The sequence below is a fragment of the Copadichromis virginalis genome, linkage group LG19 (assembly GCF_057382275.1).
Source record: "Copadichromis virginalis isolate Kocher_CV1m ecotype Utaka linkage group LG19, C_Virginalis_male_GT1.1, whole genome shotgun sequence".
NCBI lineage: Eukaryota > Metazoa > Chordata > Actinopteri > Cichliformes > Cichlidae > Copadichromis > Copadichromis virginalis.
This window is the reverse complement of record NC_140636.1, coordinates 13108036-13135746: the sequence shown is the minus strand read 5'-3', so window position 1 is coordinate 13135746 and position 27711 is coordinate 13108036. Positions and strand designations below refer to the sequence as shown.

General features: G+C 47.0%; 3 protein-coding genes across 4 annotated transcripts; 2 read left to right on the top strand and 1 right to left on the bottom strand.

Annotated features, from left to right (window-relative positions):
• Positions 1-25: 25 nt before the first annotated feature.
• jmjd7 (jumonji domain containing 7) lies at positions 26-5078 on the bottom strand. Its single transcript, XM_085440552.1, has 9 exons — positions 4875-5078; positions 3970-4123; positions 3642-3780; positions 3445-3562; positions 2640-2696; positions 2461-2556; positions 2307-2383; positions 1758-1917; positions 26-1628 (listed from the first exon to the last, which is right to left on the bottom strand). Exons 1-9 carry the CDS (start codon positions 4921-4923, stop codon positions 1540-1542), a joined length of 939 nt encoding a protein of 312 aa, XP_085296678.1. The 5' UTR covers positions 4924-5078; the 3' UTR covers positions 26-1539.
• Positions 4203-16804, top strand: tbpl2 (TATA box binding protein like 2). Its single transcript, XM_085440553.1, has 8 exons — positions 4203-4618; positions 12308-12506; positions 12589-12805; positions 15378-15465; positions 15541-15632; positions 15721-15888; positions 15969-16063; positions 16651-16804. Exons 2-8 carry the CDS (start codon positions 12320-12322, stop codon positions 16725-16727), a joined length of 924 nt encoding a protein of 307 aa, XP_085296679.1. The 5' UTR covers positions 4203-4618; positions 12308-12319; the 3' UTR covers positions 16728-16804.
• Positions 16805-18896: 2092 nt separating this feature from the next.
• Positions 18897-27626, top strand: atg14 (autophagy related 14). 2 transcript variants are annotated; one of them, XM_085441656.1, is made up of 11 exons: positions 18897-19316; positions 23731-23793; positions 23960-24002; positions 24331-24412; positions 24486-24723; positions 24824-25050; positions 25733-25850; positions 25952-26042; positions 26169-26254; positions 26341-26515; positions 26754-27626. In XM_085441656.1, the coding sequence occupies exons 1-11, from the start codon at positions 19042-19044 to the stop codon at positions 26874-26876; spliced, it is 1521 nt and encodes a 506-aa protein (XP_085297782.1). In that variant the 5' UTR covers positions 18897-19041; the 3' UTR covers positions 26877-27626. The 2 variants fall into 2 exon arrangements, with proteins under 2 accessions (XP_085297782.1, XP_085297783.1); XM_085441657.1 differs by lacking the exon at positions 18897-19316 and adding an exon at positions 19594-20946.
• Positions 27627-27711: the final 85 nt, after the last annotated feature.

Genomic DNA, 27711 nt, shown 5'->3' with positions numbered 1-27711 from the left:
ATTCATTTATTTTTACAAACAGGAGCCGTACCTCCAAAATAATGCAAAATAATAACAAAAACAATTTGCATCTCAGAGGGATTGATTGGTCAAAAGGCCTGAAATCCTGAACTTTATTGATCACGATCACCAACAGAAAAAAAACGTCCTAACCGTGGGTTTCCTTCAACTTTTAATTTGAAAACAGAAGCTAAGTAGACTGCTTCATGTTTTTGCAGAGATGTATGACCCAATAATTAGATTTTTTTTTTTTTTTTTTTTTTTACACAGGAAGGGGTGGGTCTAACTGGTTAGCAACAGCTGAACTTTCAAAATAAGGGCACACAGAGTTATCTGATAGCAGCATCAAAGCGATGAAAAGTAAAAATATGACTCAGCAGCTGTCCGTCTGAGCAGCGTCTGGTGGGAGCAGAGCAGGTGGTCATCACGCGTCTCGCCCCCTTGTCCCGTTTCCTGTTGTCAGAAACTTATAAATATATATTTCTTAAAACAGATGAAACTTTATTAGTCGGACGTCTGTAACCATGACGGAAATCCACCCGACACCTCCACGTCTGCACCAATCAGGATGGCTAAACTTTTCTTCCACCTCCCTCCCTCAGGGGCGGAGCCTAAAACAGCTGCATGGTCAATGTTCCCTCTGAGGTCATGCGCCAGTTTTTAAAGAAACTTTGTTTTATCACAGTAGAAGAAGTTTATTGATCATCATTATGTCTGATTGATTGGCCCAGCTGATCAATCAGCTGTTCAGGAATAATTGTGGGCGGGTCCTTGTTTTGACTTGTTTAAAATAAAATTTGGCTTCCTGAACTTTCTGCAGGTTTATCTGACCCTCTTACTGATCGATCAGCTGATTGGCTTATTGATTAAGCTTCATCTTTTTGATTCTGAGATGCAGAGGTTCCTGATGATCACCTGACTGATGGAGGCTGAGAGATGGGTGAGTGGGTGGAGCTTCAGGGGTCGACGACCTCTCTGTGCACCTTGTTTGTTTACATTTGAGTGTTTGTTTCCTGTGCGATCAGCTGATTGATAATCATTGATGAATCGAGGCCTTGAGCGTGGAGTCGGTGATTGAGAGTTTTAGAGTGTGTCGTTTGTCTGCTCCGTTTTTCTGTGCTTTAATAAAGAGCTTTTTTCATTGTTTCCTGTCTGTGTCGGTCCTTCCTTCGTTAACTTCTCGACCTCCGCAGGCAGCGGCCGTTCAGGGAAAGAAACTGTCAGTAATTCAAATGTTAAATTCACAAAGAGAAAGTTTGACTTTTATTTTTATTGATCCGCAGCTCGTTCAAAGGCACTAACAGGAAGTGGAATCAATCCACGCCAGGTGAACGTTATTGATGAAGTTTTCAGTGACAGAACAATAAATTTTATTCTCAAAGTGAATAAAGAATCGTGGGAAACCATGGCTGGGCTGCTGATGACGACTCCAACGATGAAGGAGAGGAGCTTTAGTCAAATGTATTTTCTGACCAACTTTGACCTGCAAACACCACAGAAACAAAACTTCATTGGCCATGTGGCACTGTCGCTGTGATGTCACGTGGACCTTGTGACCTCACACAGAGCCTCCAGCAGTTGAAAGTAGTTGTACTTGATGTCGTAGTCCATGTCGTACCAGAAGTTCACTGCAGACAAAACGGGAGCGGATGTGTTTAGTGTGAAGGCCTCACTGAGATTATCTGATCGATTATCTGCTCGTGTCTGTCCATTATTGATCAAAGTAAAGTTAAACACAGCGTGGTACGTTCAGGTACCTGCGATGCAGCCGTGTGACTGCTGTACGTGGTGGAACCACAGCGACGGCAAGTACAGCATCTCTCCGGCCTTCACGCTGCAGTGGAGCGGCCGCGCCCGGCGGTACTGCGGGAACCGCTCCAGGTCCGGGTTCAGTGGGTCCAGAGGGATCCATGGGACCTGGGAGGGGGAGTCATGGAGGTGTGTGGTTTGAAATGAGGTGCCGAGACTTAGGCTGCGTCCACACTAGCCCGGATAGATTTGAAAACGTGATTTTCGTCTGAAAACGTTCCGCGCCCACACTTTCAGTTGTTTTCACAGGGTTGTGAAAACACTTACGTTCCAGTCCTGCACAAAACTGAGTGAGAATTAAAGGAACTGAAGAAAAGCTATGCAGCATGTACAAAGTGATTTTAGAAAGTCTGCGTTGTGTCCAACTACAACGGGACAGCTCTGTCGTGTTTTCAAAATGCTGCGTCTCAGTGAGGCCAAGACTGAGAGAAAACGTTGCGTTTTCAAACGAAGACGCATTAGTGTGGACGTAGCCTTACAAGAAAACCTGAACGCACCATCTCTGAGTCGCTCTGATCGATGACCTCGAACTCGCCGTCATCTCTCTGATGGTAAACGGCTGGTTGGAACAAACCTGCGGAGATAGTTACCATGGTTACCACAGGTGGATGGTTATTGCTGTAGAGAAGACTTGGTGGTTGCCATGGTTACCATAGGGGATGAAAGGGCGGTCTGTGGGCGGCATCAAAACAAAGTGTTTCTCTCCAGAGACGACGCAGTAAAGATTCTCGTAGTGATCTTTGTGCACTGAAACACAGAAACACGCATCAGCATCACCACGCCGCAACTCGCGTGTGAGTGAGAGAGTGAGATCAAGGCGTGGGTCTCACTGGAGGTGATGGCGTTCGCCTCTCCGAGCCAAAAGTTCACAGCGTCCGGCAGCTTTCCTGAAAGGAGAAAACAGTAGGATAACAGTCAGATCAGCTGGTGGTCAAACTGGGGTGGGTCCCCCTCTGGGTCACACAGTTACTGCGGCAGGGACGACAGGAGGAGAAACATGGAGGGCAGTGTGTTATTCAAAAGCGGGGAGGGGGGTCCTTCCCTACCATGATGATTTATTTTCCTCTTTAATCAAAACAGAAGCTGCTGGATCTGCTCCGCTGAGCTTTTTGATTTAATAATTGATTTTAATTTCATTCAATAATTATTGTTATATCATAATAATTCAATTTCTTAGTGAAGGTTACAAATGATCGTCTTATGGCCTCTGACAGTGGACTCATCTCTGTGCTTGTCCTGCTAGACCTCAGTGCAGCGTTCGATACTGTCGACCATAATATCCCATTAGAGCGATTAGAACATGCTGTAGGTATTACAGGTACTGTGCTGCAGTGGTTTGTATCATATCTATCTAATAGACTCCAGTTTGTGCATGTAAATGGAGAGTCCTCTTCACACACTGAGGTTAATTATGGAGTTCGGCTGGACCTGTTTTCTCCGCAAAGGTGGAGATGGAGAGACCAGTTGACAGGAAACGCACTGAAACTGCTTCCTGTGAAGATCACCGTCATCACGCACACATCATTTTCACAGACTGGATTGTGATGCTCTCGACTTCCTGCGATGTTTGTGGATTCTGCAAATCTGTGAGAGACACTCTGATTGGTCAACATCGCAGACAGACTAACAGCTCACCAAGTGCCGTGCTCATCCAGGCAATGTGCGGCTGTACGTCAGCAGTGAGCTCGGGCAGCTCCTGCAGCAGGTTGGAGCACTGCTTCTGGACATAGAAGACTCCGCCCCCTTTGTCCACCTGCACATTCAATCAAGACAACTTTATTAGTAAGGTGGCATTCATGCAGGGCCATTCGGACAGCAGCGTGCAGTCTCACCTTCCCCTCGATGATGTCAAGAACAGAGGAGAAGCTCATCTGTCTCTCTTCAGGCATCACAAATCGATCTCCATTTACCGCGTCGGCGTAGCCATTTGGAGTCACTGCCACGCTTATGACCTTTGACCCCACCTTCTCCCTGCAGAGAAAAAAAACAATCATGTGACATCTACACCTGACGAGGACAGCTGAGCGCCTTCGAGCCTGAAAATGATGATGCACGAGCTCCACAGAATATCTCTCTCTTATCTGGATGAACTAATCCTGACTTCATTTATTAGGAGCTGACCTGTTACCATAGTGACAAGGGTGGGTGGGGCTTGCTTACCTCAGATAGTCAGGGCTCCACTTGGCCAGGGCTGGCCAGTGGCTGAAGGCGTTGCGGATGATGCAGGGCTTGTTTGGAGCGATCCAGTCACGGTGGAACTGCAGCGGCTCAGGTGGCCCGTCCAGGTAGGGCACCGATTGGTTCAGGTACAGATCTGAAAAGTAATCAGTGATCAGCAATGCTGATTGATAAGCAAACACCTGAGATACATGGGTGGGTGGGGCACTGATGTCAGCATTGGTCATTCATATTATAATCACGTGAGCTTATTTCCTGTTTGCTCGGTAAAACTACATGATCACACCTCTAATGACAGTCTGGAGAACTCTAAAGCCCCGCCCACACTCGACGTGGTTGGTCATGATATTCCAGGTTCACAAGCTGACACAGACCAGTAAGGACAGCAAGGGTCACCACAGCGACATTTAAGCTGAAACCATGGAAACGAATGAAAAACACATCTTACCCACTCACTCAGCAAAGTCTGCCCTGCAAAAGGAGGCCCCACCTCAGCCCCTGCCCTCCATTTTTAATCATCCAGACTTCTTTCGCTGACCTCTGCACAGCCTCTCAGCAGTGGAAGGATCTGCATGTTGTCAGGTGTGTTTAAGAGACCAACGGCATCACGTGACAGGAAGCAGACGGCCAGGTTAGTTATTAATCTGCTGATGGGTGGGTCTGGATATACAGTCTGTAGTTTTATGACCCCTCCCCTCACAGCAGGGCAGGTGTGTCACATGTGTAATTCAACCAAACAGGTAAACATCAAACATTCAGCCCGATAACGAGCATGCGCTGTGAGCCGCTCTGAGTCGGATCTACTTTCTGTGGCAAAAGAAATAGTCCCAGAGCCGAAGCTGTCACCTATCTGTGATCAATGCTCGGATCGGTGCTGTGAGCCTCACCGTGAGCCTCCTGTGAACACTCGGCCAGTCGATTCCTCACTGCTTCCATCCTGCAGCTGACTGATTAAACCATCAGTTGATCGATGATCAACTCCTCCCCTCAGCAGCGACAATAACTGTATCGATACGTTTATCATCAATACTGCCGATCGCTTCTTTCCAAGCAGCGTGCTGCCATGCTGATTTGTTTACTTCCGGTGAGCATGCGCAGAGATTGAGGGTTCCTGCGCTGTTTGATGTGAGAGCAGGATTCCCCCTGCTGGCGGGAGGAGGGACTGCAGCAGCACATAAGCAGTTATTGATCCAGAGCGCCGATAAATCCGCTGATCATGATCCAGATAATAATCAGGCATAAAATATTCAGTCCCAGCTGCTGCTCCGTGGCTCAGGCTGAGGCTCGCTGCCTGAGACACTTTAATGTCAGGTGGGAGCAGTAGCGGTTTCTCTTATGGGCCACATGGGCATTTGCCCAGGGCGGCATCACGGGCATCGGCCAAAAAAAGTTGCTCGTACTGATGCTGCCCCGACGTCATGCCAGCGAATTTTGGGAATGGCACCCATCGGTGTTCTTACGGCCTTTTGCTGGGAGTAAGGGCGCCCTCCGGTTGCGAGGAGCGCCCGCTGCAGGGAGGAGAGGGCGAGGCGGCGGGGGGGTTCTCTGGGTGGCTGGAGCAGCGCCTAATAACCAACTCGCAAAATAAGTATGTACAATTTTATTTGTATAGCACCTTTCAAGATAAAAATCACAAAGTGCTTCACAGAAGCTAAAACATAAAAATCAACCAAAAGCAAGTTTAAAAAGATGAGTTTTTAGCTGTTTTTTAAAAGCGACCACTGAGTCCACAGATCTCAGGCTCAAAGGGAGACAGTTCCACAGTCTGGGGGCCACAGTCACAAAAGTCGCCTTTTGTTTTCAGCCTTGTGTGTTTTCAGCCAGCAAGCCCTAGTCACATGACCTCAGGGACCTGCTGGGAATGTATGGATGTAAAAGTTCACTTATATATGTTGGTGCTTGTCCATGCAGAGCCCTGAAAGTCAAGGTCAAAACCTTAAAGTGGATTCTGAATTTAACGGGGAGCCAGTGCAGCTGGATCAGCAGGGGTGTGACATGGGAGGACTTGGAGGACTTGGTCAGAAGCTTTGCAGCAGCGTTCTGAACGACTTGCAGACGCTCCAAAGAGGCTTTACATAAACAAGTAAACAAAGAATTAGAATAATCCGGACGAGATGAAACAAATGCATGAATGACAACTTCCAATTCGGAGCACGATACAATATGACTCAGCTTAGCAATGTTTCTCAAGTGATAAATACAGGAGCGAACCAGAGATTTTACATGAGCGTCCAAAGTCAGAGCTGAGTCAAGGCTCCTGATAGAAGGTTTAGCAACCAACACCATCATTAAGTTTGCAGATGACACCACGGTGATTGGCCTCATCAGTGACAACGATGAGGCCGCCTACAGGGAGGAGGTGGATCGTCTGGCTGAGTGGTGCGACACAAACAACCTGCTGCTTAACACCGAGAAGACCAAGGAGCTCATCGTGGACTACAGGAGGAATGCTGACCCACATCCACCCATCCACATTAAGGGGACCGCTGTGGAGCGTGTGAGCAGCTTCAAGTTCCTGGGAGTCCACATCTCCGAGGATCTCATCTGGACGACCAACTGCTCCAAGCTGGTCAAGAAGGCTCACCAGCGCCTCTTCTTCTTGAGGACTTTGAGGAAGAACCACCTGTCCTCAGACATCCTGGTGAACTTCTATCGCTGCACCATCGAGAGCATCCTGACCAACTGTATAACAGTCTGGTACGGGAACTGCTCTGCCTCGGACCGGAAGGCGTTGCAGAGGGTCGTGATAACTGCCCAGCGCATCGCCGGAGCACCACTTCCTGCCATAAAAGACATCTACAGGAAGCGGTGTCTGAAAAGGGCTGGGAAAATCATCAAAGACCCCAGTCACCCATCACATGGACTCTTCACCCTCCTGCCCTCTGGGAGGCGCTACAGGAGTCTCCGGACTAAGACCACCAGGTACCGGAACAGCTTCTTCCCCACAGCTGTCAGACTCCTGAACTCTGCCTCCTGACATCTGACCCACGTTAACACATGGACTGAACACACACACACCCACAATGGACAACTGTACCCTCAAACACACAATAATAACATGGAGTGAACCACCACTCACAGCCACTAGCACTTTATATAGCCTCTGTAGAAATTATCCACACCCTCACTTATCTTAACTGCACTACTGTATAGCTCTGTGTAAATAATCTTTCTGTACATACGATAATTTTTAACCCTACAACTGTTTACAACTTGCATAGTTCCCATTTCTGTATAGCTGTATATCTCAGATTTCTGCAAAGTTATTTATTTCATATTCTGTATAGTTTTTCATATTTATATCCTGTTCATATCCTGTACATAGCTTGTACTCACTACAGCCTGTACATACTTATAGTTATAGAATATTCACAACATACTTCATACCGTGTACATTATAACATACCATAATAGACCCATTTCTGTAATATACTTACATATCTATATTATTGCTAATATATATTGTAATATATCTATATCACTAAAGCACTTCTGGATGGATGCAAACTGCATTTCGTTGCCCTGTACCCGTGCATGTGCAATGACAATAAAGTTGAATTCTATTCTATTCAAATGTAGCAAGTGGACCCAAGTTTTCCATAACTCTAGGTACAAATTTTTAGAAGCACAAACAAGGACTTCAGTCTTCTCCTCATTTAGTTGAAGAAAGTTTCCAGCCATCCAACATCTAATGGAGTCTATGCACTTATGCAAAATCTGTAGCTTGGAAGCATCTTGGGGCTTAAAGGAGATATATAACCAGTGTTGGGTAAGTTACTTTAAATTAGTAACTTAGTTACATTACTAGTTACTTCTATCAAAAGTAACTCTGTTACTTTAAGTTACTTGTTACTTTCAGAGTAACTAGTTACTAGGGAAAGTAACTTTGGTTTTACTCAGAATTCTCTTGTTAATGTGTTGCCTCCGTAACTGGATACCCAGCCAGACTGCCAGTCTTGTAGCTTACATGTTAGCACTATCCTGCCACAGTGCACTGTGCCACCTACCAACAGACAGGAAAAGATAATGTTCATATTTCCACGAGAGAAATCCCATGCCTGGACCGTCGTTGACCGCCGCCATGATTCTAGCCTACGTCACAGCGTCATGTGCGCTTTTTACATCCAACACAAAAACTGCAGTCGTGGTGCTTTCGATTGTACTCAGAACTCAGAAATTCTGCCTTCTGAATAGGAAGATGTAGGTAACACCAGACTGCAGATGAGCTGCATACAGGGCTGGACTGGGACAAAAAATAGTCCCGGGCGTTTTGACTAGAGACCGGCCGCCATTATAGGAAAAATCATAAAGTCTTTGAATGAAAATAAACACTGTTGTGACAGTGATGTACACTGTTCTGATGGTATATATGCATCAATCTATCAATCGGTTCAAGGTGACAAATAAAGAACCTTGAACCTTGTTTGTTGTAAGATTCAGATAATTATTTATTAAAAGCTAGACATTTTAAATGAGAATAAGAAAGTATTTCTTTGTGCCCCCCTTTCCCTGTTAATGCCCTACCTGGCCCCCTGGCAAAACTTTGCTAGACCCGCCCCTGCACAGTTACCAGCTGTCAGCTACAAAGAAAAGGATCCTGGTGTTATTTGTCTCTCAGAAACAGTTCATAACTTCAACTCATTCATGTCACCTAAAAGGTAAACCTGTTTCTCCATCACCTGTTCAGCTCTGATGATCCAGTAAGGACATCTCCTGGTTTCATCTTCATGTTTCCCTCTCACCAGATAACCAAACCGATATCATGACCAGCAGGTTTACAGCTGTGGCTCCAGCAAACATCAGCTGATACTAGAAATTAATATTAAATAAATTCTAACAACAGCTGATCAAGCTTAAAAGTGCTGCTGTTGTTTAGCGCGACATCCGCTGGTTTCCTCTTTCTGGTGCAAAGTGGGCGATAAATAAACAAGAGAGAAAAGCCGATCAGCTGATCATTGATCAGTTTCATGATTGAAGTAGAAACAGGAGAGGGAGGGGAGAGAACAGGAGGAGAAGAGGCAGCTGTGCAGCAAAGACACAGTATAACTCCAGCTTTGTGTCTTTTTCATTGTAGCTGAAGTCCGGGACAAACTGTTCCTTTTTACCTCAATAAGAAACGCGTAATATTTTCTCTGAATCCCTCGGGTCTCTCCTCTTGCCTCCCTTTTCCCTCATCCACCTGCTGGCCTCCACCACTTGCTAATGCTAATGCTAATGCGATAGCCACCACACGAAGTAACGAATAACGAGCCTATCTAAATCCCAGTAACGAGTAACGTGTTCCTGGTTTTGGCTTAATAACTAGTTACCGTGCTCGTTACCACAATAATAATGTAGTTACTGTAACGTGTTACTTAACACGTTAGTCCCAACACTGTATATAACTGAATATCATCGGCATAGCAGTGATAAGAAATGTCCTTAAAAGTCCTCAATAAGTGCTGAAGAGGAAGTAAATACAGCAAGAACAATAAAGGCCCCAAAACTGAACCTTGTGGCACACCATAGGCAAGAAAAAGTAGAAGAGGAACTGTAGAGGTAGCCACAGAAAAGCATCGTTCATGCAAATAGGATTCAAACCAGGCCAAATATAAAACAAAATAAAAACAAACCAACAAACATGAAAACACCAGACATCATGATGCAGACTTATCATTTGCACCGATGTTTTTCCTCGGTGCGCCTGCTCGCTGCTGAAGTCAAAGTAAACTTTATTGTCATCTCCGCTACAGACAGTCCAGAGAGACGAGACGACGAGGCTCCAGTTACAGCAGTGCAAGTAAACAAACAATAAATATAAGAGGAGTAAGAAAATAAACATACACTTTATGACTCGGGGTAAAGGGATCAATAACAATTTAAAATTTATAATTTACAGTTTGATGATTTAAAGTCTCACACACAATGATGGGTGTTCATACTGGAGTGCAAAATTAAACCAATGTAAGATGGACAAGAAAAGTTCAAAGCCATCAGGAGCTCAGTTTAGAAAAAAAAGAGAAAAGAAGAGGCGGAGAAACGAGCAACAGATGCAGGTAAGCAGATGTGTGACTGGATAATAACAGGTCATCCTGAAACAATCAGAATCAGAATACTTTATTAATCCCTAAGGAAATGATGTGTTACAGTTGCTCCAAGAAGAAATGGTAAAAATAGCAACAGTAACAGAGTAAACTCCAAACAATACATTATGTTACAGATTTTACACATGTAAGCAATAGCACTAATATACAGAGATCACTCAATTATAAATATCAGGGACTAACAGAGGGGATTATAAGTGAATATCAAGAAATTTGAGGGTTTCGGGGGGGGGCTAGGACTGCCACTGGGTGGGAGCATGTGCACGACCCCCAGCAGAGTAGTGAAACACCACGTGATCTTCTTTAAACCTTTATTCAAAAATGAAGTGAAATATGCATCACTGTCGGGGGCGTCTTCTCTTTTTTTCTGCTTCATCAGAAAAATCAGTGGAGAAGCAGAAAAGTGAGAGGAAACAAAAAGGAAGTTTGTGTGTGAGGCTCCACCCCCCACAGGTGAAAATAAACATGATAATTTGACAGACAGGAGCAGCCTGTGAATGCTGTTATCCTGGGAGCTGAGCCTGTTTGAGTCTGAGCAGCAAACAGGAAGCTGTCAGCAGCTGAGTGCTTGATTGGACGCACCTGTGCTGAGATCAGGTCTGGATCAGGCTGTCGATGGTTACCTGGATCAGGTCAAATGCTGTGGCGTCATGGACGAGTCGGCTTTGGAGCGTTACTTTGAAGACTCCATTGCAAACGTGAGTGTGAGAAAGAGGTGATGTCAGCAGGTTTGGGTGAGTCTGGACTCTCTCTGGTCTTCAGTCCTCCGCCTGAGCCTCTAAAAAAAGTTTGTTCTGCTCATTAAAACAGAAAATGTGCAGTGAAAGCCAGAGTAGCCGATCTTCAGCGCACATCTGTAAAAACGAAAGCCATGAAACATGAAGTAAACCAGCAGTCGAGTGTAGATTTGGTACTGAAGGCCAGCTCTGGGTCCTCTGAGCTTCTGTACTGAATGACTGTTTCCCGTCTGTGCTCGTTCGGCTCACATCTCAGATCTGTGAAAAGTGTTAATGTGTGTTCAAAATCCTGCAGACAGTCCTGAACTGAGAGGAAGAACGTCACCCTTACGTGCAAACCCATTCAAAGTGAACAGGAGCTGCACAACTATCAAAAAACTAGTGCGAGTCATCTGAGAACAAATCAGTAAATGTAATCATTAGGGATGGGTATCGTTTAGGTTTTATCCGATACCGGTGCCAAACCGGTACTTTTGAAACGGTGCCGGTGCTTAAAGAATGGAGAACACACAATTGGTCCAAAAACCTCGTGTTCAGCTGTGTTTTTTTTTTTGTTGTTTTTTTTGTAAAAAAGATAACAATGTTAGCCTTTTCTGCAGCTATGGGGCATATATGGCATCACTCTTGGCTGAAAGCAGTGCTTAAACAATGGGGAAAAAAACACAAACTTTGTCCAAAAACCTCTCATGTTTAATTGTTTTCCACTTTTTCTTTGGTCATTTTAGCCTTTTGGGCCAGGGTGAAGGGAGCATCTGCCATCAAAGAAGAAGACAGCCGCATGTCGCTATGATGATGTTTGCTAGTTCACCTTACATGCATTAATGTAATAACGTGGTTAGCCTACTCAATGTAAATTACACACGAACAACATTAAGCTACTCACGCAGAGAAGAACGGCTGCTGCTGCCATCATCATCCGTCATCATTTCTGCTACACTGGCAGGGCTACGGCTACACCCGCAGTAGATGTGCTTGGTGTGAGGTCTTGCAGCAAGCTATCAAATATGGCGCATTTCTCAGCTTTAAAAAAAACCGCTATGCGTCGCCAGGTGTTTTGTCAGATTCGAGGTGTTACCTCCTTTGACAGTATCACAGTATCAGCTTAAAGCACTTGTTGCAGGCTGCTGAGTTTGCTTATTTTGCTGTGAAGTACAGCCAGACTTTTGACTGCTTCACCTTGGGCATTTTTAATCTGTAGCTCTGCTCTAAAAGAACGTACGTACCTGGACCCGCCTATTATCCTCGGAAACGTAAAATGATTGGCTAGAAGTGTATCACAGCTCAGGAAAAAAAAAAGCACCGAAATAAAGCACCGAAATGTGCGCTGCTTTTCGGTCTGGTCATGGCACCGGATACCTTTACCCATCCCTAGTAATCATTAATGAAACTGGTGGTAATTAAATAAGAGATGAACCTGGAAAAAATGACAGATGGTACAGGTGGCATTACTCAAACACAAATGTATAATCAAACTCTTATTCAGGCTTCTTTCTCCTGTAGGACTCTGGCTTTATGCTGGGGGAGGGGCTTGGTCTTCAAAGCCCTGCCCTCATTCCACAGGACCCCTCCCAATTGGCACAGGACCCCGCCTACCCATCAGAGAAGTCTGGAGTGAGCGGTGAGGCCGGTGATGAGCTTGACCTCAGTTTCCTTCCCGATGAACTTAGCACACAGGAGGAACCGAGACATGACGTATCAGGTATGACATCAGCAGACAGTGGGTGTGTACGACCTAGCAGCCAGTGACATTAGTGTCTCACCTGTACGCCATGTTATTCCAGGAGAGGAAGGCGGGTCTGCAGCTCTGGACGTGTCTCAGGACAGCGGTGTTGGTGTGGACCACAACTCCCAGGAATCCACAACCACCGAGGGCACACAGGAGGCGTCCACATCAGGAGCGGGGACCAGGGCCTCCCCCTTCTATCCCATGACCCCCATGACCCCTATGACCCCCGTGACCCCTGTGACAGAGAGGTCAGGAATCATCCCACAGTTACAGTAAGTCACTGCTGAACAACACGGAAGCCGTTCTTCATCTGGTGTTCTCATACAGTATTAAAACTCCCCATAATCCCAGCACCTCGGAAGGCTTCCAGGAGACAGCCAATCAGAACTGAGGGTGACCTGCATAGGTGCGCTGTGTTTTTCTTTCCAGTGACGCGGTCAAAAAAGCAGAATTTTAGTGCAGTAAATGATTAACAGGATTGCTTTGAAAACCAGTTGTGCAATAATACAATCTGGATCAGACAGGTGTGGCTGTGATGTCATTAATCCACACCTGGTCTGATGACAACTGGAAGAGAAAAACAGTCACTGAGGTTTGTCACTATCCGATCCGTACCGGAAACCCGATCGGTACCCCGCATGCGCAAATCTTACGTCACTTCCTCTCTTTGCCAACATTGCGACATTCAATATATTTGAATGATACGGTTAGCGCCCAGTTAGCTCCTAGCATTTCTCAACAGCTCTGCCTCCTTTTCGACTACCGGGACATTTAAACAATGGATAATCCGTATCTGCAACAAATTTTTGCTTTTTTCCTCAACAGAGAGCGTTCCCCGATTGAACAACAGCGCCGTAAAATAAGAAGAATGGCGCCTAATGACAGAGTTAATAATACAGACTTTATAATATGTCACGTGAAGATTCAGCAGCCAGATGAAGTGTTTACTGGCAACTGACAGTGATAGCGGACATTATCAGAATCAGAATACTTTATTGATCCCTGGGGGAAATCATTTTTTGTTACAGTGCTCCATTATAAACCAACATTAAGACAAGACAGACAATACACTAACTAAGAATAGTACAATATATGTATGTATGTATGTATGTATGTATGTATGTATGTATGTATGTATGTATGTATGTATGTATGTATGTATATGTATATGTATATATGTATATGTATATATATATATATATATGTGCTGCATTAACGAAACAGTTAACGAAAGACACCCGGAATGGCTAACTGAAGGCCGGACGGTCCTGATCCCCAAGGACCCCAAGAAGGGACCGCTCCCCTCCAACTACCGACCAATAACCTGCCTCAGTACTACATGGAAGCTCCTGTCAGGCATCATATCGGCTAAGATGAACAGGCACATGGGTCAATACATGAGCGGGACACAGAAAGGAATTGGCAAGAATACCAGAGGTGCAAAACACCAGCTACTGGTAGACAGAACAATCAGCCGAGACTGCAAGACCAGACTGACCAACCTGTGCACTGCCTGGATTGATTACAAGAAGGCCTATGACTCAATGCCCCACAGCTGGATACTGGAATGCCTAGAATTGTACAAGATCAATGGGACCCTAAGAGCCTTCATCAGGAACTCAATGGGGATGTGGCGTACAACACTAGAGGCCAACTCCAAGCCCATAGCACAAGTTACCATCAAGTGCGGGATCTACCAAGGAGATGCTCTGTCCCCACTGCTGTTCTGCATAGGCCTGAACCCCCTCAGTGAGATCATATATACACATATATATATATACACATATACATACACATATATATATATATATATATATATATATATATATATATATATATATATATATATATATATATATATATATATATATATATATATATATATATATAAGTCACTCATAAATAAATAGCTGAAAAAGAAACATGTGTAGTTATAGCAGCAAACAGTGTGTTAAGGGTTCATTCGCTCAGTCAGCAGGTGGCGGTATCCTCGTACACTGGGGAGTACACTGCCATTAAACGAACAGAAGAAGAAGAAAACCCCTGCACATGCACGGTACGGATCAGGTATGTCACTACCCGATCCGTACCGGAAACCCGATCGGTACCCCGCATGCGCGAAAGGTGTCTACTTCCGGTCGAAGCGTTTTACGATAGTTACAGGTCAGAGTATCTGTTAAGATGTTAAGAATAACAAGTATCTCTTAAAATGTTTCCGATAATGAAACATTTAATATAATGTAGACAAAAACAAAAAAATAAAAAGATAGTGACAGATCGGGACTCCCAATCCTTACTGCGCATGTGCAAAGTCGGACCGTGCAAATCGGGTCTACCCGATCCGTACCGTTTAATGGCAGTGTACTCCCAGTGTACGAGGATTAGGGGTTAGTATCTTGCCCAAGGATATTTGGCATGCAGCCAGGGTGCAGCCTGGGATCGAACCACTGACCTTCTGATTAGTGGCTGACCTGCTCTGCCACCTGAGCTACAGCCACGCTTAACAGATACTCTGACCTGTAACTATCGTAAAATGCTTCGACCGGAAGTAGACACCTTTCGCTCATGCGGGGTACCGATCGGGTTTCCGGTACGGATCGGGTAGTGACAAGGTTAAAGCTCATGACTGTAAAGTCCTGAGTACAGCAGGAAGTGAAGAAATAACTGCTGTGACAGAGCACCGAGGCAGCGCCCACAGGTGAAACGCCGCCCCCTGGTGGTGATAATAACAAAAGGTGCCTTTAAACTAATCTTGCTCGCAGGCGTCCGAACTGTCGTGTGAGTGGTGGGTTTCAGACATGGGGCACGGGTTAACCTTCACTTCCTGCTTTGCTTCCTGTGCAGGAACATCGTCTCCACGGTGAATCTGGGCTGTCCGCTGGATCTGAAGTTCATCGCCCTGCAGGCCCGAAACGCAGAGTACAACCCAAAGGTACTGACATCGCTGAAAATTCTGATCTGAATCCCACGCCATCCAGCGGGGTTCATCGCTCTCGTGTCATTTCAGCGCTTCGCTGCGGTCATCATGAGGATCCGCGAGCCACGAACAACAGCTCTGATCTTCAGCTCTGGGAAGATGGTGTGCACAGGAGCCAAGAGGTCAGTCCATCACGCAGATGGTTCAGGTGTGAGCAGCATGCTGTGTTAAAGCGTAATCTCCCTCACGTCTGTGTCTGAGCACGTGCAGTGAGGAGCAGTCGCGCCTGGCGGCCCGGAAGTATGCCCGGGTGGTGCAGAAACTCGGTTTCCCCGCCCGCTTCCTGGAGTTCAAGATCCAGAACATGGTGGCCAGCTGTGACGTGTGCTTCCCTATCAGACTGGAAGGACTGGTTCTGACCCACCAGCAGTTCAGCAGGTAAGAAGCGCACCTGATCCCCGTGGTGTTTAACCTTGATTTAAAGCGCTCCTCAGACCGGCGCTGCATTCCCTCCACAGTTACGAGCCGGAGCTGTTTCCGGGACTTATCTACCGGATGGTGAAGCCTCGAATCGTCCTGCTCATCTTTGTGTCGGGGAAGGTGGTTCTGACGGGTAATCGCCTCCACACGTCCGAGTTCATCAGCACAGACACAAACTGAAGCTTCAGCACTGATCTGTCACCAGATTACAGACAAAACTCTTCTTCGTATGAAATCATTATTAAGTCTGTCGTTCAACACAGATCTGCAAACAGGCCTTTCATTTACAAAATGACTGCAGTCACATGATCTTAAAGGGCACCAGCTCACCTTTACCGGCAAGGGGCGTGGCCACAAAGTAGCGGCTGGGTTTCAAGTCCGACCTGTGCTCTGTGCCCACTGTCTCTATCCAATTAAGAGGCCAAAACGATCCTATTTAAAGAAAATGATATGATCTTTAAAATATCTTTGAAATACAAAGTAAACTGAAAATCTGTCGTGTCTTCAATTTGTTGCTAAGTCCAAAATGTGGATCTGATCTTAAAAAAACGACTTCCTGCAAAAAAAAACCTGTAGAAACATGACTAAATGATGACGTAACACCGGCTGCTTTCTATCCATGCTGTATTTTATTTTGAAAATGTCTCAAAAATGTGACTCTTATAATCATGAAATGGGACCGAATGACACCGTGCTAATCACCGAGCTGTTGCCTTCCAGGAGCCAAAGAGCGAGCCGAGATCTACGAAGCGTTCGAGAACATTTATCCAATCCTGAAGGGCTTCAGGAAGCAGTGAGAGCGGCACTTCCTGTTCCTGTGTACATATCTGATTCGATATTTGGGCTAAATATGTTTTACTTTGAGTCGCTCTGCAGAGTTATGGGATGGGATATGTTTTAGTCTGTGCTCAAGAGTTCACCATCCTGAGAATCTGTTTTCTAAGAGTCATGTGACTTCAGTGTTTTCATACACACATTTCCACTGAGTGAATAAATGTGGAGACATCAGCTGTTGAAAATAATCAAGGTTTCTGTGTACGTTGTACGGCCCTTAAAACCATCTTTACTGAGCGGTTGAAGCTGGAGCGCAGGAACAGTTTGGAAGAAGGTGTCACTCAAAACCCCAAATTTAATACTGAGCTTTTCACACCTGAGCTTCTGTAATTGTGGGAAACACACCAGATACAAAAAGACAGTCTCATCTGGATTACGTTATTCCAACAAACTGCTCTTCATAACCTTTCAAGATGGCTTTCAAACTTTTATTCTGAAAAACATTACAGCGGTTTTATTCTGAAGGGCAGGCCTTCACCTGACTGATCAGACATTCAGAGACGGCCTTCGTTTTGTGAACTGGGCTCAGGTTCGAGTCTTTGACGATCCTGGACAAACACGCAGCAGCAACAAACCCTCAGTCTCACGCTGACAGTTCATTGGCCCACCTGTAGCTGTGAGGACGGCGTGCACTGCTGTGGTATCGTTTCATTTGTCTGTCATCTGTAAACTAAACCCCACAGACGAATAACTTTGTAGGTCATATGATGTGGCTGAACTAAAACCTGATTGGATCATAACCTGCGCTGTAGACTTGAGGCACGAGTTACCTCGGCCAGGAGCTCATCAGGAACCTTTCCCAGCCTGGAGACGATCGGAGATGATGGTTCACTTCTGTCCTTCCACGTTTCACTCGTGATTTTGTTTGCTCGAAGAGCACCAATAATTGGATCCTTCTAATTTCCCACAGTCACAGCACATGTCGCCCCACAGGTTTTTATTTTTTATTTTTTTGGGGTTTTTTTTAAGACATCTGAGAGTGCTCCTCTCTGAGATCCTCACCTGTTCACTGAAGCTGACTTTTTTTGTGAGTTAATTGTTGTTATGATGAAACTGAGTTTGGGAGCTTTTTGGCTGTTCCCAGTTACGATAAGAAAAGAAACTTTTAGTCCCACACGTGGGAAATTTGTTTTGTCACAGCAAAAAGTGGACAGTGCAAAGTTGTATAGCAAAAATTAAAGAACACTGGAATACAATAAGAATAATATACTATACACAACTGTACAGAATAGAATAAAATATACAATAGGATAAAAATAAATAAATTCAAGTGCTTTAAACAACTGAGTAAAAATGTCAGAAACTTTGTCAGAAAAGAGTATTGCACATGTGTGGATGTGTTTGATCAGTTGGAGTCTTTGTAGAGTCACCGTGGGTGCTGCAGCCACTGAAGTGGGTGCTGCAGCCACTGAAGTGGGTGCTGCAGCCACTGAAGTGGGTGCTGCAGCCACTGAAGTGGGTGCTGCAGCCACTGAAGTGGGTGCTGCAGCCACTGAAGTGGGTGCTGCAGCCACTGAAGTGGGTGCTGCAGCCACTGAAGGAGCTGCTCAGTGCTGTCAGTCTCCTGCATGGGCTGGGAGATGTTGTCCAACAGGAATGAAAGCTTAGCCGCCGTTCTCCTGTCACTCACCACCTCCACTGGGTCCAGAGGCCATCCTAGAACAGAGCTGGCCCTTCTGATCAGCCTGTTCAGTCTCTTCCTGTCCCCGGCAGAGATGCTGCCGCCCCAGTAGACCACACCATAAAAGATGGCTGAGGCCACCACAGAGTCATAGAAATTGTTAAACCTATTAATCCCTGCAGTAATGACCTAGTAATGACCCAATGGGAGGCTCGTGTTTAAATCTCCGTGGGGGCTGCAGAGTTCATGAAAACTTCACAGAATAAATGGACTGATTCTTATGCAGCACTCGGTGCTTTGTACAACATCCACACTCCGACGGAGCATCAGAGAGTGACCCGGGGTTCGTATCCTCTATAAGGATATTTGGCATGCAGATGTGGAAGCCAGGAATCGAACCACCAACTCTCCGATCACCTGATGAGTCGTTCACGTTGAGCTCTGTGAGCAGAATTACTTTTAACAACCTCCCATGTTTTTATGGTGACGTATGCCTGACCCCGCCCACCCGTGACGCCATCAGATAAACAAACCCGTCACGCTGTTAGAAAGAGGAAGTGGCGGTCTGTCCTCGGGTTACAGCTGTGCGTTGGCTCTAAACTATGAGACGTTAGCGGCAGGCCGACCTTCGCGGAGCCGCAGACAGCGCAGCTAGCATGGCGTCCTCCGCCGGCCCGGCCCGGCCCGCTCCAGCCTCTGCGGCCCGGCCGTCACCGCGCCCTCCACTGCCGGCCTCGGCCCATTCCGCGCAGGGCTGCTCGGCCCATTCCGCGCAAGGCTGCGTTATGCTGGAGTCCGTGGACGACGCGGAGGGGCTGTACGTAGCCGTGGAGCGCTGCCCTCTGTGCAGCACCTCCCGCCGCAGGCTTACCTGCGCTCGCTGCGTGCAGGCCGGAGACTTTGTGTACTTCGACGGCAGGAACACAGAGAGGTAAACACCGGAGCCGAATTCCACCGACGCACGCTCAAAGTTTCCCGTTCCTACGTTCCTCTGCGGACACGCAGCACCGGGGAGCTGCTCCGTTTCGCCTGGGGTTAACGGGAGCTGTCGGTGCCGTTCGGCGTCGTTGTGAGCACCGACTGCGTCTTAAAAAAACGCTTTTTACGGCTTTCTTTGTCTGACTGCTCTGTTGGTGGGGACATTAGCCGAAGCCTGGAGCCCAAATAACACTGCTGTGGTGAAACAGGTGTTTCAGCTAAATCGAAGCGCGATTATTGTTAAAATCAGAAACTCTTCTTTATTTTCTCAAACGTCAGAAGTTACGGTGTAATGACCGGAGGTGTGACACGCTAATACTCCACAGTCGCACCGTCTCGTCTTTAAAAAGGTGTAAACTAACCTGAAAACGGCGCTTAGCATTAGCAGCTAACGGTGGTTAGCTAAGTAACTTTCAGGTAGCCTGTTAGCTCGGTTAGCCTTTGTATCAACATTTGTTACTGTTAGCTCAGCTAGATTAGCCTCGGTTAGCCTGTTAGCATTTTTAAGCTTTATTTGGCCGGTTAGCTCAGTTTTGTAAGTCTGCTAGGTCTCAGGTTATCGTGTGTTGACCTGCTCTGGTATTGTTAGCCTGGTGGCTAGCTGCTGTGTTACAGTGCAGGGCTCGCAAAAGTTCAAAATCCCTGGTAGCCCTTCGGGCAGGGACTCTTCAGTTTTTGGTAGCCCAAAATAAATTTAAGTAGCCCGAATAAAAAAAGAGCAATTTTTTGATTGATGTTTTGTTTCCGTTACAATATTATACATTAAAGTATAATATTGTAACGGAAACAAACCATTAATCAAAAAATTGTTGAAACACAAATTCACACAAACACAACATTGTATAAAAATTACAATCATCAACTCAAATACTTGGTTCTAATTGAACAGAAATTTCTATGAACTTGTAAGAACTGTGTAGGACATGAATCAGTCTGTGTCAGATCCTGAATTTGAAATTTCCACTGAAGTCACGGGTAAGAGACAAGTGGAACCAAGATCTAGGCCATTTGCTTTTTGAAGTTTGCAAAGACTGCTAAATTTTGCCAGTGGTAGTTCACTCTTTGCAACATAGTACGCTGTTCTATTTGCAATTGGTGTTTGTTCCGGGAAAGATATTGCAGACTGAGCAATAATGCATTTCTTGCATTTCTCATGGGTTCTAATGGGGGCCTTTCTTAAAATGACTGGTCCCAGTAACAAAGGCGCTTGTCGACTCAGAAATCGAGGGAAAACCAACAACACACTCGGCAGAACATTATGTTATTTACACGGATGCACATAAGCGGTCCACATGTTCGCATTCGCTGTCAAAATAAAAGACGCGCACCAGATAAGAAGTTGCAACGCGCGTTTGCGTCCATATAAAAGGCAGTGTTTTTGTCCGCTAGAGTGGGATTTTCACGGCACATTCTGCACCAAGGCTGAGGGTCGCAGATGCCAACAGACTCGATAAACTGATGTGTAAGGCCAGTAATGTTGTGGGGATGGAGCTGGACTCCCTCAAGATGTGGCGGAGAGGCGGATGCTGTCCAAGATAAAGACAATGTTGGATAACACCTCCCACCCTCTCCATGACATGCTGGTCAGTCACAGGAGCACGCTCAGTGAGAGACTGAGATTACCCATAATGCACCACTGAACGACACAGGAAATCATTCCTGCCTGTGGCTCCCTGTACAACTCCTCCACCCAACACACTGTTTACTGCTATAGCTACACATGTTTCTTTCTCAGCTATTTATTAATAAGTGACTTTATGTGTGCGTGTATATATGTATATATTGTACTATTCTTAGTTAGCGTATTGTCTGTCTTGTTAATGTTTGTTTATAACGGAGCACTGTAACAAAAAATTTCCCCCAGGGATCAATAAAGTATTCTGATTCTGAATGCGCACCTGCGGACCACTTATGTGCAGCTCTGGTTATTTAGCTCGTCATGTTGCAGCCACAGAAATTATTTTGTCCATGAAACCATAAAGCTGCACTTTCTTTTTGCCTTATAGTCCGATTTGTCATAACTTTTCCGTTTTGTGGTAAGCTTTTCTTTGGCTGTTACTTCTTCACCTTGACCTGTCTTATTTGGCTCAGCAGAACTAAAATATACACTGAACAAAAATATAAACGCAACACCTTTGTTACTGCTCCCATTCCCCATGGGATGGACGTAGAGACCTAAAATTCATTCCAGATACACAATATAACCATCCCTCCCAAACAGTGGTCACAAATCAGTCCAAATGTGTGGTAGTGGGCACATCTGCTATATTGAGATAATCCATCCCACCTCACAGGTGTGCCACATCAGGATGCTGATCTGACATCATGAGTAGTGCACAGGTGTACCTCAGACTGCCCACAACAAAAGGCCACCCTGGAATGTGCAGTTTTGTCTCACAGCAAAATGCCACAGATGCCACAAGCAATGAGGGAGCGTGCAATTGCCATGCTGACAGCAGGAATGTCAACCAGATCTGTCGCCCGTGCATTGAATGTTCATTTCTCAACCATAAGCCGTCTCCACAGGCATTTCAGAGAATGTGGCAGCACATCCAACCGGCCTCACAACCGCAGACCTCGTGTAACCACACCAGCCCAGGACCTCCACATCCAGCAGGTTCACCTCCAAGATCGTCTGAGACCAGCCACCCAGACAGCTGCTGGAACAATTGGTTTGCACAACCAAACAATTTCTGCACAAACTGTCAGAAACCGTCTCATGGACGCTCAACTGCATGCCCGTCGTCCTCATTGGGGTCTTGACCTGACTCCAGCTCGTCGCCGTAACAGACTTGTGTGGGCAAATGCTCACATTCGATGGCGTCTGGCACGTTGGAGAGGTGTGCGCTTCACGGATGAATCATGGTTCACATTGTTCAGGGCAGATGGCAGCTGAGAATGTCCCAGTTCTTGCATGGCCAGCATACTCACCGGACATGTCACCCATTGAGCATGTTCGGGATGTGCTTGACCGGCGTATACGACAGCGTGTACCAGTTCCCACGAATATCCAACAACCTCGCACAGCCATTGAAGAGGAGTGGACCAACATTCCACAGGCCACAATTGACAATCTGATAGACTCCATGCGACGATGTGTTGCACTGCATGAGGCAAATGGTGGTCACACCAGATACTGACCGGTTCTGGGTCCCCAGACCCCCAATAGCGCAAAAAACTGCACATTCCAGGGTGGCCTTTTGTTGTGGGCAGTCTGAGGTACACCTGTGCACTACTCATGATGTCAGATCAGCATCCTGATGTGGCACACCTGTGAGGTGGGATGGATTATCTCAATATAGCAGATGTGTCCATTACCACACATTTGGACTGATTTGTGACCACTGTTTGGGAGGGATGGTTATATTGTGTATCTGGAATGAATTTTAGGTCTCTACGTCCATCCCATGGGGAATGGGAGCAAAAACAAAAGTGTTGCGTTTATATTTTTGTTCAGTGTATATCTGCTGCTTTTACACACGCACTCACATAACGCTCAGCGATTCTCTGCGCGATCAACCTCTCACATGTTTAAGCTTGCTGCGTGAGATTTCACTTGTCATGTTTGCATAGTAAGCTAACGATTGATAAGACGATGTCAGAGGAATTGGTGCACAAATTATCATCACTCACAGATCAGTGCTGTCGCTCTCTATACACAGTTCGCACGATTGCAAAGTGAAAGCAAAAAAACAAGCGAAAATTCAAACGCGATTTCAATATATCACATATTGACAGTGGCTCACCGATGCCAATGACATAATTACCCAGCTACATTTCTGAAAGAATGCAAAAGCATTGACATATATTTTTCCTTCCTATGATAGCCCGACGGGCAGGGCAGAGAGAGATTTTGGTAGCCCGACTGGAAAAATCGCTAGCCCCGGGACGTCGGGCTAGCGATTTTGCGAGCCCTGGAGTGAGGTCATATGCTCCGGTTAGACGTTTCCCAGGCTGGAGTCAGTGAGATGACCTCAGGCCCCCCTTCTCTTTGTTACTGCAGCTGTTGCAGAGGTGTGCTGGGTTTAATCAGACTGTCTGGTTCTGCTGGCTTCTGGTTCTCCATCCATCCATCCATTCGCTTCCGCTTATCCTTTTCAGGGTCGTGGGGGGCGCTGGAGCCTATCCCAGCTGTCATAGGGCGAGAGGCGGGGTACACCCTGGACAGGTCGCCAGTCTGTCGCAGGGCCAACACACAGGGACAGACAACCATTCGCACTCACATTCACTTGCACATTCACACCTAGTGGCAATTTGGATTTATCAATTAACCTATCCCCACAAGCTTCTGGTTCTGAAACTGTAAAATCCTCTCAGGTGTGAGGCTTTATCTACTGCAGGTGAACTCGTCTGCTGTTTGTCTGCAGGTACACTGAGAAGCTTGAGCGGCTGAAGAAGCTGAAGGGGGAGAAGGAGCAGCTGCAGCAGAGGTAAAACCTGCTGCTCACAGGTACAGGTGATGTCACAAACGGCTGTGGACTGAGGGAGGGCGAGTGAAGCTGTTTGAGGCAGCACCTGTGCAGGTGTTGCAGATGTTTGTGTTTTTTTGGTAACAGCAGCTGTGGCGATAACCTGTGACATCTTCTGTCCTCACAGCGTTGTGCAGGCCATGAACAGGAAGCTGCTGGCTGACGAGATGGTGAGTTCACAGCTGCATAGGTGTGCGTTCAGGCACGTGGCTGCCTCCTTATCGCTCCTCTGCTCTGTAATGTTACCTTCAGTGAGCTCACCTGCAGTTTTTAATGCGCTGTAGCTCCTCCCATCCTCTCCGAGAGCACGTCAGGTGCATCTGTGTGGCACCTCTGACCTCCAAACATCGGCCGAGAGCTGAGAGGCAGAAACGAGAGAAATAAATTCAGATGTTTTAACTTGTTTGCATAAATAAAAATGTGAACATTCAGATTAAAGTTCAAATCTGATTAAAAGCCAGTTCGGAAGAAATTGATGTATCTGTGTGTTGTCCTCAGAAATGGAAGATCATGTCGTGTAAGATGAAGGTGGAGCAGCTAAAGGAGGCGGTTGCCTGGGGCAACGAGGAGGCGAGGCACGGTGAGAGTCAGCAGGTTTAAAACTGACACGGTTCGTGAGCTGTCGCGTGACCCGTTTGCCCCTCCTGCCGCAGATAATGAGCGCCTCTCCAGGTGTCAGGAGGACGTCCAGCGGCTGCAGCGCCGGGCCGTTCGCCACGGTGAGAAACGCGACAAGATCGAGCGCCACAACCGGCGCCTCGGTGAGCTGATGGAGAAACGCAGTCGAGACCTGCAGAGCCGACTGAGCCAGCTCGCCGCACTGCGGCGGGAGCACATCCGCGACCTTACCACCCACATCTTCCCCATGCAGGAGGAGAAACTGGGCAGCAGGTAGGGGGTGGAGCCTTCTGAGTTTCAGGAACCGCTCTGATGGGACTGATGGAGCAAACGTGTTGTCATCCCACTCTCTGCCCCTACGTGTATCTATTAGAGACCCCGCGGACGTCCTGGCTGAGTGCGACCCGCTGACCTCGAGCACGGTGAGCGAGCTGGCCGAGGCCCGGAGGACCACCTACCTGTCGGGACGCTGGATCTGGGACGACCAGAACGGAGAGACAAGCATCAGCATCACGGGGCCCCCTGTGGCCCTGCCCAGCAACGGAGACTGCTCCGCTTACTACAGCTGGGTGGAGGAGAAGAGCACCAATCAGGGCCCAGGTGAAGAGTGAGGAGGCGGAGCTTTAGTGGTCGTACTGATAACTGATCTCATTTTTTCCCTGAGTTCAGATTTCTTCTCAGCCAGAAGTTTGTTCTTGTATTTATCTGATGATGATGTTGTTGTTGTTGTTGTTATGATGATGATGATGGATTGCATTTATATAGCGCTTTTCGAGGCCCTCAAAGCGCTTTACAATTCCACTATTCATTCACTCTCACATTCACACACTGGTGGAGGCAGCTACAGTTGTAGCCACAGCTGCCCTGGGGCAGACTGACAGAGGCGAGGCTGCCATATTGCGCCATCGGCCCCTCTGGCCAACACCAGCAGGCGGTAGGTGAAGTGTCTTGCCCAGGGACACAACGAATGAAGACTGTCCGAGCCGGGGCTCGAACCGGCAACCTTCCGATTAACCTTCCGACGAACTGCCAACTCTTGAGCCACGATCGCCCAATAATAATAATAATAATAATAATAATAATAATAATGATAATAATAATAATAATAATATAAATCATGGTTATTATAACTCGTCTGTTTTTATTTTAAAATTATTTTAAAATACTTAATTTACTTGTAATTTTTTTAATAATGAGTATTTTTATGTGGGTACTCAGAAAACTTTCATTTGAAAAGGTTTCAGGTGACCCTGTCCTGACCTTTGACCTCCTTTTGCCGCAGAGCTGGACCACATTAACCCGGCTCACACCATCAGCGCCGCCCTCTGCTACACCACACAGCTCGTCACCATCTTGTCCCACATGCTGGACGTCAACCTGCCCAAGAAGCTCTGCAACAGGTGGGAACGTTTGAAAAGTGGCGCCACTCAGCGGTAGGTCGATTTCGCCGATGTCGCGGCGTCCATCTTTAATCTTCGCTCTGTGCTGTTTGTTTTCTCAGCGAGTTCTGCGGAGACAATCTGAGCCGCTACCGCTTCACCCGAGCTCTGAGCAAGCTCAACACCAACGTGCTCCACCTGTGCTTCTCTCAGGTGAGACTCGCACGCTGTTTGTTTGTCCGTCTTCTGTGTCGAGAGGACTCTGAGACGCAGCAGGACTGATTCTGATTGATTGATCCATCTGTGTTCCCGCCTCTCACCCCCTTTCTCTGTGTTCAGCACGTTGACAGCGAGAAGCTCCACCTCCATCACACCCTGAGGAACATCGTGTTTCTGGTTGCCCCTGACAACGACAGCCTGGGCAGGTGAGGGGGTGAAGTGTTTGATTTCAGGAAAATGTGGGTGCGATCTGCTGATTGAGAGTGACGCAGTGTTTACCCGTGTGCTTCAGGACGGGTCCGTTCGAGGTGTGCGCCGACCTGGAGGAGTCCATGGAGTTCGTGGAGCCGGAGGCGGAGGGGCCGGCGGAGGAGAGCGGAGACGAAGCGGTGACGGACGACGAGACAGACCTGGGGACGGACTGGGAGACGGTGCCCAGCCCGCGGTTCTGTGATATCCCCTCACAGGTAAACACACCTGAGGCGTTTGTGCCGAGCTGCTCGATCATTTAGATCCGTAACCCTTATTATCGATCGGTTATTAACTCGGTGTGAAGGACGACTCGCGCTTAGAGCAGCAGCGGGCGGGGGCGCCTGAGGGGAGGAGTCACTTTGACCTCCATAGGTCAGACATCAGTGCAGAAGAGTTACAGGGCTCCGCCTCGTGACCTCTAACCTCTCCTCTTCCTCCTCTGTCCTCCTGCAGTCCATGGATCTTTCCCAGAGTGCCCTGCAGGTCTCGCAGCCCGCCGCCAACACCGGAGGGATGATCTCGTCTGCCGCCGCCTCAGTCAGCTCCTGGCTCAGAACCTACACCGGCCAGCGCTGACCCTGCGGAGTCCTGGGGCTTGTTTGGATCTCAGGGGTCAGAGGTCACCATCAGCGCTTCAGACTCTGCAAATAGAAACGTACTGTTTGAGGAGCTGAGAGGTCCTGCTGACGCGTCACTGCTGATTTGATTGGTTTAACTTTTTTTCTCCTACTGTGAGGTCGTATCGCGGAGCCGCTCAGTCTCTGATTGGACGAGGTTGTTGCAGTCTGGAGGGGCGGAGCTCTTTTGCAATAAATTCTCTGCAGTAAGCTCCACGCACAGGCGTGGCTCAGTCTCCAGCGTGTCGGCGTCACGGTGACCTGACGTGTCCTTTGTGACCTTTAAGGTCGTGATGAGAAACTGGAAGCGCTCGCATTCAGCAGACTGCAGGATGCCACGAGGTCAACATGCGCTCTGATTGGAGGATTGTGCTCCGGCGCCGAGGCCACTCCAAGCCTGACTCATTTTTATTAAAACACTATTTTCAGTTTTTCTTGTACATTTTCAGCCTCATTCAAAAAAAAAGTTTCTTCCTGTGGGCGGAGCGTGCATCATTGTCTCTTCTGATTGGCTCCAGTTTAGAAAATCGAGCTGCCATCACAGAGCAGCTGGAATCAAACCTAGACCGAGCCGCCTCACGCTTTTTCGCTGAGCTGGTGACTCTGAAGTGGGATTGATGATGATGGCGGTTTATGGACGAACATGTTTTATTTGAAGTGTTTCAGTTTGTGTGACGTTTGAAATAAAATCCTGTTTCTGCTTTTTGAATCTGAAGTTGAGTTTTTAATAGAGTGTGCGTGCGTTGACCTTTAACCTCAGGGTCCATGGGCCACAGGAGGTGCTGACATCCACA